Raw genomic sequence first — 12,010 nt, 5'->3', positions numbered from 1 at the left:
AACACTTTTTAAACTTTTGGTGCCAACGAGAATGACATAGGAAAGAAGTCAAGACGACTAGCTTGATTGAGTCTCCGCCATGTATATCTCACTAGATCAGGATATTTAAGCCTCCATATATCTACTAGTTCTAATGTATCCATGACATTCACAATTTCCTTAAGAGCATGAGGGTGATTGTTTGTAGTGTGATTTCCTTTACGGTCCATTGAGCTATTTAAAATGGTATTATAATCTCCCACCATAATAATAGAGTCTTGAATTGCTTGCATAGTTGATAATTTACATTTACATTACATTTTAGTCATTTAGCAGACGCTCTTATCCAGAGCGACTTACAGTTAGTGAATACATCTTTTTTTTTTTATACTGGCCCCCCGTGGGAATCAAACCCACAACCCTGGCGTTGCAAACGCCATGCTCTATCAACTGAGCTACATCCCTGCCGGCCATTCCCTCCCCTACCCTGGACGACGCTGGGCCAATTGTGCGCCGCCCATGAGTCTCCCGGTCGCGGCCGGCTGCGACAGAGCCTGGATTCGAACCAGGATCTCTAGTGGCACAGTTAACACTGCGATGCAGTGCCTTAGACCACTGCGCCACTCAGGAGATATGAGCTATTTAAAATGGTATATATATATAATTTATTATATATATTGTCAAAGAAGTGTGGATCATGGAAATACTCACCAAGTATTATTCTATCTTCCAGCTAAAGGAGTCTTTTTCCACATTTTGTTGTTACAGCATGAATTTAAATTAAATTGAGATTTTATGTCACTGGCCTACACACTATACCCCATAATGTGAAAGTGGAATTATGTTTTTCGAAATGTTTACAAATTAATTTAAAAAAAGAAAGCTAAAATGTCTTGAGTCAATAAGTATTCAACCCCTTTGTTATGGCAAGCCTAAATAAGTTCAGGAGTAAAAATGTGCTTAATAAGTTACATAAGTTCCATGGACTCTGTGTGCAATAACAGTGTTTAACGTGATTTTTTTTTATGACAACCTCATCTCTAAACCCCACACATAAAATTATCTGTAAGGTCCCTCAGTCGAGCAGTGAATTTCAAACACAGATTCAACCACAAAGACCAGGGACGTTTTCCAATGCCTCGCAAAGACTGGCACCTATTGCTCCCTTTGAGCATGGTGAAGTCATTAATTACACTTTGGATGGTGTATCAATATACCCAGTCACTACAAAGATACAGGCGTCCTTCCTAACTCTGTGTTTGTTTTACCCCCTTTTGTTCCCCAATTGGTAGTTATAATCTTGTCTCATTGCTGCAACTCCCCAACGGACTCGGGAGAGGCGAAGGTCGAGAGTCATGCGTTCTCCGAAACACACTGCTCACTTAACACGGAAGCGAGCCGGAAGTCAGCTTGCAGGTGCCCATACCACCACAAGGACTTACTAGAGCACGATAGGACAAGGAAATCCCCCCAGCCAATCCCTCCCCTAACCGGGACAACGCTGGGCCAATTGTGCGCCGGTCACGGCCAGCTGTGACACAACCTGGGATCGATCCCGAGGCTGTAGTGGCACCTACACACTAGGTGCCGATGGGCCACTCGGGAGGCCCCCTTCCTAACTTGCCAGAGAGGAAGGAAACCGCTCATGAGTTCAATGGTGACTTTAAAACAGTTACAGAGTTTAATGGCTGTGATAGGAGAAGAGTGTGTCACGCTCTGGCTCCGGGACTGTGTAGTTTGAGCTAGGGTGTATTCATTTTGTTGTGTTGGGTATAGGGTGTGTTCATTTGGTTGTGTTTGGTTTTGGTTGTAGTGTCTTGTCTCGTCATGTGACTCCCAATCGGAGGTAACGAGTGTCAGCTGTCGGCTCGTTATCTCTGATTGGGAGCCATATTTAAACTGTCAGTGTTCACCTTAGGGTTGTGGGTTTTTGTTCCATGTTTCAGTCTGTGTACTGAGGACTTCACTATCCGTCATTGTTTATTGTTTTCTCGTTCGTGCACTTTAACTTTGATAAAGTCATGTTCGCTACAAACGCTGCGCTTTGGTCCACTCATTCCGTAGACGGCCGTGACAGAAAAACCCACCAAAGAAGGACCAAGCAGCGTGTCCAGGAGCAAGGAGATTGGACATGGGAGGAAGCGCCGGGTAAGGAGATCGAGAGGCTGGCGATGGCCCAGGTGGGCAAATCGTGGTCCTGGGAGGACATGCTCGGGGGCAAGGGACCTTGGGGGAGGATCAAGGCCCTGGCGAGAGAGGAGCAACGGCGTCAGCAGGGCCATCGTCGGAAGGACGAGAGGCAACCCCAAGAAATTTTTTGGGGGGGGCACATGGCTTGGGCGGATGGGCGGCAGGCGGCTGCTACAGGACGTTTTGGAGAGGTGGTCACCGGGTGTTGCGAGGCAGAAGGCAGGTTGGCGAGGCCTGGAGGTAGAGCGGAACCAACTTCCCGTACTCAGGCATGGCAGCGTGGGACGGGGCAGGTTCCGCGGTATGCGGAGCAGCGTACTGTGCCACGAGTGGTCCGGCACAGTCCTGTACGTCCTGTGCAAGCACCCCGCACGTGTCGTGCGAAGGGGGGGATGCAGCCAGGACGGAGTGTGCCGGATCTACGCTCGAGGTCTCCAGTGCATCTCCGCGGTCCCGGATATCCTGCTCCCGTATCGCGTGCTGTCATGTCGGTACGGGTTCACAGCCCTGTACGTCCTGTGCGGATGCCTCACGCAGAGTGTGTGAGGGTAGGCATCCAGCCGGGACGGGTGGTGGCCGCTCTTCGCTCCAGGTCTCCTATCCGTCTCCACAGTCCGGTGAGGCCTGTCCCAGTTCCTGCCACCCGCACCAAGTGTACGGTGCGCGTCGCCAGCCCGACCCGGCCTGTTCCTGCCACTCGCACCAAACCTACGGTGCGCGTCGCCAGCCCGGTCCGGCCTGTTCCTGCCACTCGCACTAAACCTACGGGGTGCGTCGCCAGCCCAGCCCGGCGTGTTCCTGCTCCACGTACGAAGCCTACGGTGTGTGTCGCCAGCCCAGCCCGGCCTGTTCCTGCTCCACGTACCAAGCCTACGGGGTGCGTCGCCAGCCCAGCCCGGCCAGTTCCTGCTCCACGTACGAAGCCTACGGTGTGCGTCGCCAGCCCAGCCCGCCCTGTTCCTGCTCCACGTACCAAGCCTACGGGGTGCGTCGCCAGCCCGGTCCGGTCTGTTCCTGCCACCCGCACCAAGTGTACGGTGCGCGTCGCCAGCCCGACCCGGCCTGTTCCTGCCACTCGCACCAAACCTACGGTGCGCGTCGCCAGCCCGGTCCGGCCTGTTCCTGCCACCCGCACCAAGTCTACGGTGCGCGTCGCCAGCCCGACCCGGCCTGTTCCTGCCACTCGCACCAAACCTACGGTGCGCGTCGCCAGCCCGGTCCGGCCTGTTCCTGCCACTCGCACTAAGCCAAGGGTGCGAGTCGTCAGCCTGGTCCAGCCCGTTCCTGCTACTCGCACCAAACCAGGGGTACGAGTCGTCGGCCTGGTCCAGCCCGTTCCTGCTACTCGCACCAAGCCAAGGGTGCGAGTCGTCAGCCTGGTTTAGCTCGTCCCTGCTACTCGCACCAAGCCAAGGGTGCGAGCCGTCAGCCTGATCCGGCCCATTCCTGCTACTCGCACCAAGCCAGGGATGCGAGTCTTCAGCCTGGTGAGGCCTGTTCCGGCTCCACGCACCAGGCAAAGGGTGCGTATCGTCTGCCAGTTCCGGTCCATTTCTACCTCACGCGCCAAGCCAGGGGTGCGCGTCGGAGGTCCTGATCCAGCAAGCTGGGTCAGATCGGACCGGGGGCACTACGGGGGGAGTGAAGTGGGGTGGTGGTCAAGCCCGGAGCCGGAGCCGCCTCCGAGGAGCAACACCCACCCAGCCCTCCCCTATTTTGGGGTGTAGGCGCGGTCGGAGTCCGCGCCTTTAGGGGGGGGTACTGTCACGCTCTGGCTCCGGGACTGTGTAGTTTGAGCCAGGGTGTATTCATTTTGTTGTGTTGGGTATAGGGTGTGTTCATTTGGTTGTGTTTGGTTTTGGTTGTAGTGTCTTGTCTCGTCATGTGACTCCCAATCGGAGGTAACGAGTGTCAGCTGTCGGCTCGTTATCTCTGATTGGGAGCCATATTTAAACTGTCAGTGTTCACCTTAGGGTTGTGGGTTTTTGTTCCATGTTTCAGTCTGTGTACTGAGGACTTCACTATCCGTCATTGTTTATTGTTTTCTCGTTCGTGCACTTTAACTTTGATAAAGTCATGTTCGCTACAAACGCTGCGCTTTGGTCCACTCATTCCGTAGACGGCCGTGACAGAGTGAGGATGGAGCAACAACATTGTAGGTACTTCACAATACTAACCTATATTATAGAGTGAAAAGAAAGAATCCTGTACAGAATAAAAAAAATATTCCAAAACATGCATCCTGTTTGCAATAATAGTAGAAGTTGAAAAGCTTTAAGTTCCTCAGCGTACACATCACTGACATTCTGAAATGGTCCACCACACAGACAGTGTGGTGAAGAAGGCGCACCAGCGCCTCTTCAACCTCAGGAGGCTGAAGAAATTCGGCTTGGCCCCTAAGACCCTCACAAACTTTTACAGATGCACCATTGAGAGCATCCAGTCAGGCTGTATCACCACCTAGTACGGCAACTGCACCGTCCACAACTGTAGGGCTCTCCAGAGGGTGGTGAGGTCTGCCCAACGCATCACCGGGGGCACACTGCCTGCCCTCCAGGACATCTACAGCACCCGGTGTCACAGGAAAGCTAAGAAGATAATGAAGAATCTCAACCACACTATATATACAAAAGTATGTGGACACCCCTTCAAATTAGTGGACTCTGCTATTTCAGCCACACCCGTTGCTGACAGGTGTATAAAATTGAGCACACCGCCATGCAATCTCCATAGACAAACAGTGGCAGTAGAATGGCCTTACTGAAGAGCTCAGTGTCTTTCAACGTGGCACCGTCATGCAGCCGCACACAAGCCTAAGATCACCATGTGCAATGCCAAGCGTCGGCTGGAGTGATGTAAAGCTTGCCGCCACTGGACTCTGGAGCAGTGGAAACGTGTTCTCTGGAGTGATGAAACACGCTTCACCATCTGGCAGTACGACAGACGAATCTGGGTGTGGCGGATGCCAGGAGAATGCTACCTGCCCCAATGCATAGTGCCAACTGTAAAGTTTGGTGGAGGAGGAATAATGGTCTGGGGCAGTTTTTTATGCTTTGTGCTAGGCCCCTTAGTTCCAGTGAAGGGAAATCTTAACGCTACAGCATATAATGACATTCTAGATGATTCTGTGCTTCCAACTTTGTGGCAACAGTTTGGGGAAGGCCCTTTCCTGTTTCAGCATGACAATGCCTCCATGCACAAAGTGAGGTCCATACAGAAATGGTTTGTCGAGATCAATGTGGAAGAACTTGACTGGACACAGAGCCCTGACCTCAACTCCATCGAACACCTTTGGGATGAATTGGAACTCCGACTTCGAGCCAGGCCTAATCGCCCAACATCAGTGCCCGACCTCACCAATGCTCTTGTGGCTGAATGGAAGCAAGTCAACCGCAGCAATGTTCCAACATCTAGTGGAAAGCCTTCCCAGAAGAGTGGAGGCTGTTATAGCAGCAAAGGGGGGACCAACTCCATATTAATGCCCATGATTTTGTAATGAGATGTTCGACGAGAAGTTGTCCACATACTTTTGGTCATGTAGTGTATTTATACTCCGGTCTCCGACATTGCTCGTCCTCATATATCTATATAAAAAAAATATTTTACCCCCTTTTTCTCCCCAATTTCGATCTTGTCTCATCGCTGCAACTCCCCAACGGGCTCGGGAGGTGAAGTTCGAGTCATGCGTCCTCCAAAACATGACCCGCCAAACCGCACTTCTTAACACCCGCCTGCTTAATCCGGAAGCCAGCTGCATCAATGTATCGGAGGAAACACCATTCACCTGACGATCGAGGTCAGCCTGCAGGCGCCCGGCCCGCTACAAGGAGTCACTAGAGAGCGATGAGCCAAGTAAAGCCCCCCGGCCAAACCCTACCCTACCCTAACCAAACCCTACCCTACCCTACCCTAACCAAACCCTACCCTAACCTGGACGACGGGTTAGTAAAAATAAAGAAAAACCCTTGAATGAGTCGGTGTTCTAAAACTTTTGACCGGTAGTGTATATAAATATATGAACAAAAATATTTTATGTGGGATTGGAAATTATGCAGACAATTACATTGATGGAAGCTACAATCTATCTGCAATATTAAAGCTGATCTACCCCCTACAAAAAAAAACGTGAGAGTGGTGTGGAGCCTTTCTTGCATAACTCCTTAGATCAACTCAGCAGAACCGTCTTTGTTTCGGCGACGATCTTAGATTTGGCTTTGAGACCGCTGCTGACATGACTGCCGCTGAGAAAACAGGAGAGGTTGAAATACCATCACTAATTGCTAATTGCCTAGCAGAGGTGAAGAGCACACCTGCCGGTACTAATTGCTGATTCCCTAAGAGAGGAGAAACCACTCCCCCTCCAATAAAGCCAGTATGTAAACAGACTTGGTAATAAATAAATAGAATTGTGCAGTTGTGAAATGGCAGCAGTGGTATGGTGTAAGGTGCATGAGTCTTTGGATGGAGGTATTTAGCAGTCTGTGAACTTGGAGATGTCTCTGGTAGTACTGCTGGACTGTAAATGATAGAACAGTTTACCATGTTGTTATAGGCTTTCTTTTGATGGTGCTGAACGTTTATTTACTGTGCTGCCTTCTGGAGTGAAGACATCTGAGCTCTACAGCCTAGGGATCACCACCATTTTCTTGTCCCAGGGCTCAATACTGCCAAACTTGTTTTACACTGCTTTTTTCCAGTGTGATAGTTAATGTAGCTACCACGTTAGCTAGCTTGGATATCGATCAAATATTTTACCAGGCAGAGAAATTAGCAGTAGCTACTACGTTATTACAAGACAATGTACCTAACATTGCTACCTTTCTGGCAAACACCATGAATACGTTTTATTTCAGTGTAAAAACAAAGATTTATATACAGTGTATATCTTGTTTTACCTGTTCTGAAGACATTGGAAAATGGAATAGATTAATCTTATTTTCAATCTTGTCTGTAAACTGTTATCGCATCCACTATCAGTTAAAAATTTGCAGCAGCCTAGACTGTTCAGAGAGGATGTTGTTACTACGTCACTCCCAGCCGACTACCCATGAAGGGGGGGGGTGTTCTGGGAAATTGTAGAAATCAAATCTAGAAAAAAATCTGCATTCTTGTCAGAGGGGTCACTACAAAACATCTGTACACACATAGTTACGCAGTGCAGCTGTAATTCACCACAAAATCAACATTTGTGGTCAATTAATTAGCACCCTCCCCAAGGCTCAGTGTTGTTATCCTCACAAGGGATAATCCTCACAAGGGATGATCCTCACAGGGGTGACAATAATTGGACCCCTTGAGATTTCTTTATTACTTAAACAAAATATTTTTCTATGAGCAATTGTATTACTATAAAAATAATATACTGTAAGTTCCCGGTAGTTTTTTGTTGTTGCATACAATATAAACTACTGGTCAAAAGTTTTAAAACACCTACTCATTCAAGGCTTTTTCTTTATTTTGACTATTTTCTACATTGTAGAATAATAGTGAAGACATCAAAACTATGAAATAACACCTATGGAATCATGCAGTAACCAAAAAAGTGTTAAACAAATCAAAATATATTTTACATTTGAGATTCTTCAAATAGCCACCCTTTGCCTTCATGACAGCTTTGCACACTCTTGGCATTCTCTCAACCAGCTTCATGAGGTAGTCACCTGGAATGCATTTAAATTAACAGGTGTGCCTTCTTAAAAGTGAATTTGTGGAATTGATTTCCTTCTTAATGCGTTTGAGCCAATCAGTTGTGTTGTGACAAGGTGGGGGGAGGGGGGGGGGGGGGGTAAACAGAAGATAGCCCTGTTATCATAGCAAGAACAGCTCAAATAAGCACAGAGAAACGACAGTCCATCATTACTTTAAGACATGACGGTCAATCAATACGGAAAGTTTCAAAAACTTTGAAAGTTTCTTCAAGAGCAGTTGCAAAAACAATCCAGCAGTATGATGAAACTGGCTCTCATGAGGACCGCCACAGGAATGGAAGACCCAGAGTTAACTCTGCTGCAGAGGATAAGTTCATTAGAGTTACCAGCCTCAGAAATTGCAACCCAAATAAATGCTTCACAGAGTACAAGTAACAGACACATCTCAACATCAACTGTTCAGAGGGGACTGTGTGAATCAGGCCTTCATTGTCGAATTGATACAAATAAACCACTACTAAAGGACACCAATAAGAAGAAGAGACTTGCTTGGGCCAAGAAACACGAGCAATGGACATTAGATTGGTGGAAATGTGTCCATTGGTATGGAATCCAAATTGGAGATTTTTGGTTCAAACCGCTGTGTCTTTGTGAGACGCGGTGTGTGTGAACGGATGATCTCCACATGTTTATTTCCCACCGTAAAGCGTGGAGGAGGTGGTGTTATAGTGTGGGGGTGCTTTGCTGGTGACACTGTCTGTGATTTATTTAGAGTTCAAGGCACACTTAACCAGCCTGGCTACCACAGCATTCTGCAGCGATACACCATCCCATCTGGTTTGGGCTTAGTGGGACTATCATTTGTTTTTCAACAGGACAATGACCCAACACACCTCCAGGCTGTGTAAGGGCTATTTGACCAAGAAGGAGAGTGATGGAGTGCTGCATCAGATGACCTGGCCTCCACAATCACCCGACCTCAACCCAATTGAGATGGTTTGGGATGAGTTGGACCGCAGAGTGAAGGATAAGCAGCCAACAAGTGCTAAGCATATGTGGGAACTCCTTCAAGACTGTTGGAAAAGCATTCCAGGTGAAGCTGGTTGAGAGAATGCCAAGAGTGTGCAAAGCTGTCATGAAGGCAAAGGGTGGCTACTTTGAAGAATCTAAAATATATTTTGATTTGTTTAAAACTTTTTTGGTTACTACATGATTCCATATGTGTTATTTCATAGTTTTGATTTCTTCAATGTTATTCTACAATGTAGAAAATAGTCAAAAAAAAAAAAAAAAACTTGAATGAGTAGGTGTTTCCAAACTGATGACTGGTACTGTATGTAAATGTGATATTTCCGTTTTTAATTTTTAATAAATTTGCAAAAAAACTGTTTTTACTTTGTAGTTATGGAGTATTGTGTGTAGATTGATGTGGGGAAAAAAACAATTTAATCAATTTTATAATAAAGCTGTAACGTAAAGGGGTCTGAATACTTTCCGAATGCACTGTATATCGTTAATAATCATCTCTCTCCTATCTCGTCCACTCACCTGCCTCCTAACCCCTCCCCATCTGTCTCCTAACTCCGCCTCTCACCTGCCTCCTAACTCCTCCCCATCTGTCTCCTAACTCTGCCTCTCATCTGTCTCCTAACACCTCCCCTCGCTTGTCCTCAGATACCCTGACCTCCAGCGGAACCCTGGACCCCTGGTGGAACGCGTGTCAGTCTATGGCCACGCCCATCTGCTTCTCCACGCCTTCTCTTTTGGCTTTGGGACCACCTCCTGCTTCAAGGTGAGCTGCTATTTTGAGATGAGACTAGTTAGAGCCCTGCTACCCGGCACCGGCCCAACAGGACCCATTGCTATGCACCTGGTAAGGGCCGGGCCTATTTTTTCATCAATAACTAGGGCATGGGCCGGGCTTGGTAGCATTTTTAATAACGACAAAATTGATAACTAACATTTTGATCCTGGGGAGGAGAGGAGGGTTGGGCGAGGAGGGTAGATCGTAATAATGTCATTAATCAGTCTTTGTTCTGTCCGAGGTGTACCACGCCCTTCGTAAGGCCCGCCCCCAACAGGAAGTGGTGTTCTTTCACCCAGTCTACCTGCTTGAGCTGGACAGGTTCTGGCGTCGCCGCGGGCAACGAGCCCCACGGCTCTCTTCTGGTATGATGCTGGCCAGCACTGCTCTGGAGATTTGTGAACAGGTGTGTGTGTGTGTGTTGCCTCAGAAGAGGTTCCCGTCCAATCTGAAGTTTCCATGTCCTTGTGCAGGAGTGTTGGGACACAAAGGAGCAAAGGAGCCTCACACTAGTGTCTACTCCAAAGGGTTCAGACTCCTGACCACCAACTGTTATCCTGGCCATCATCCCCTCATGGAACTAACACAGGATGTTCACACATTTCCCGGGGCAGCCATGCTGCAGGAGGACCTTCCAAAGGAGTTCACGTTGTACTGTGTTGAAGGCTTTGGAGAGGTCCACAAAGCCCATGAATAGGTATTGTTTCACTGCACTTGTCCTGCAGTTGGCGTGCACTGAAGATCATGTCCACGTGCTTCTGTTCTTTCTGAAGCCGCACTGGGACTCTGGTAGCATCTGCCACAAAGCTTGAATCTGAACGAGTACTTGAGCTTCAGTACGTGGATGATTGCGCTCTTGTGGCACATACCCAAGAAGCTCTACAAGCCACCCTCACAGCAGCTGTACAGACAGCTACAACTGGGCCGTCGTTCAGCAGGTGGTCAGAAAAAGCGTCTAAAGGACCAATTGAAGACTTCACTAAAGAAGTGTGGGATAAACCCTGCCTCCATGAACTGTTGCTGCAGACCGGCCTCTGTCATGAAGGAGTGCAGTTGGCTGAGGAGAAAAGTACTGAACGATGCCTGGCAAAGTGACAGAGAAGACATATGTCCATGGCTGCACTGGCCTCAACGACAGTGTGCATCCCGCATCGGATTATACAGTCATCAGCGAATCCACAAGCATTAGAGGAAGTCATTATTGGATGCGATCGACTACCTTAAGAGATTAAGTGTGTGTGTGTGCGCGCGTGCATGTATGTTTCTAAGTCTTTATCTCTCTCTGTCAGGTTCATCTGTACGGCTTCTGGCCCTTCCGTCTGGATCTATCCCAAAATACTTTGCCCCATCATTACTATGACAACGTTGGTCCAAGTCACATCATGCACACCATGCCTAAAGAGTTCCTGCTATTACTACAACTCCACAGCCAGGGGGCGCTACAGCTACATGTTGGACCCTGTACACCCTAACAAGCGGATGGTCGGGGGGGCAGGAACATAATTATAACAATTTGTACACTGCAAATTGACCACAACTAAGCCCAAAAAGAGGTTGTATTTGAAAATAACAGTAATTTCATACCTTGATTACACTGAGACACAGTATGGGCCCCCATTGACTTTGTTTGTCACTCTCACTCAGATATCATTAACATTTACATTTTAGTCATTTAGCAGACGCTCTTGTCCAGAGCGACTTACATCAGCAATTAGGGTTAAGGGCGTAAATCATTGCAAAATCTGTAGCATTGCAGGAAATTAGCTTTTAAACGGCAATAATTTATCTCTGCCCCATGGCAAAATGAGTAGAATTGCATGAAATGTGTTATAAAATTACAAAATGTTCTCTCCGCTCCATTGTAAAATGTGTAGAACTGCAGAAAACTTACTGGGGGGCCCCCAAAACAAATCTTGCGTAGGGCCCCCAAAATGCTAGAGACACACACACACACATACACACAAACACACGCATGAAGAAATGAAGAAATAATTTGATCAATAATTTATAGAAAAATAAATTAAAACCATACAGTAAGGAAATTCAAATAGAAGTATAACATTTTAATGTTTCCAATAAAATGCCTGTACACCCTAACCCCTACACCCTAACCCTTCACCATAACTCCTACACCCTAACCCGTGTTAATACAACTCCACAGCCAGGGGGCGATACAGCTACATGTTGGACTCTATCTAACCTACATCCTAAAAAGTTATTTATACATTATTTGTATGCTGTGGTTTTATATTTTATTGGAAACATTAAAATGTTATACTTCTATTTGGATTTCCTTACTGTATGGTTTTATTTCATTTTTCTATAAATGATTGATCCAATTATTTCTTAATTTCTTCATGCGTGTGTTTGTTGTTATGTGTGTGTGTGT

General features: G+C 47.4%; 1 protein-coding gene across 1 annotated transcript in view; it reads left to right on the top strand.

Moving 5' to 3' along the window:
- Nucleotides 1-11,093, top strand: part of LOC311126301 (alpha-2,8-sialyltransferase 8F-like) — a gene marked incomplete at both ends in the record, with an annotated part of 32,585 nt that extends 21,492 nt beyond the window's left edge. Inside the window, 3 exons of the mRNA XM_084158503.1 lie at nucleotides 9,492-9,609; nucleotides 9,863-10,027; nucleotides 10,911-11,093. Of these exons, the coding sequence (XP_084014629.1) occupies nucleotides 9,492-9,609; nucleotides 9,863-10,027; nucleotides 10,911-11,093 (466 nt within the window). The remainder of the gene's footprint in view (nucleotides 1-9,491; nucleotides 9,610-9,862; nucleotides 10,028-10,910) is intronic.
- Nucleotides 11,094-12,010: the final 917 nt, after the last annotated feature.

Source organism: Coregonus lavaretus (assembly GCF_964263955.1).
Source record: "Coregonus lavaretus genome assembly, chromosome: 3".
NCBI classification, from domain to species: domain Eukaryota; kingdom Metazoa; phylum Chordata; class Actinopteri; order Salmoniformes; family Salmonidae; genus Coregonus; species Coregonus lavaretus.
Note: the sequence above shows the minus strand (reverse complement) of the source record. Positions and strands in the feature narration are given on the sequence as shown.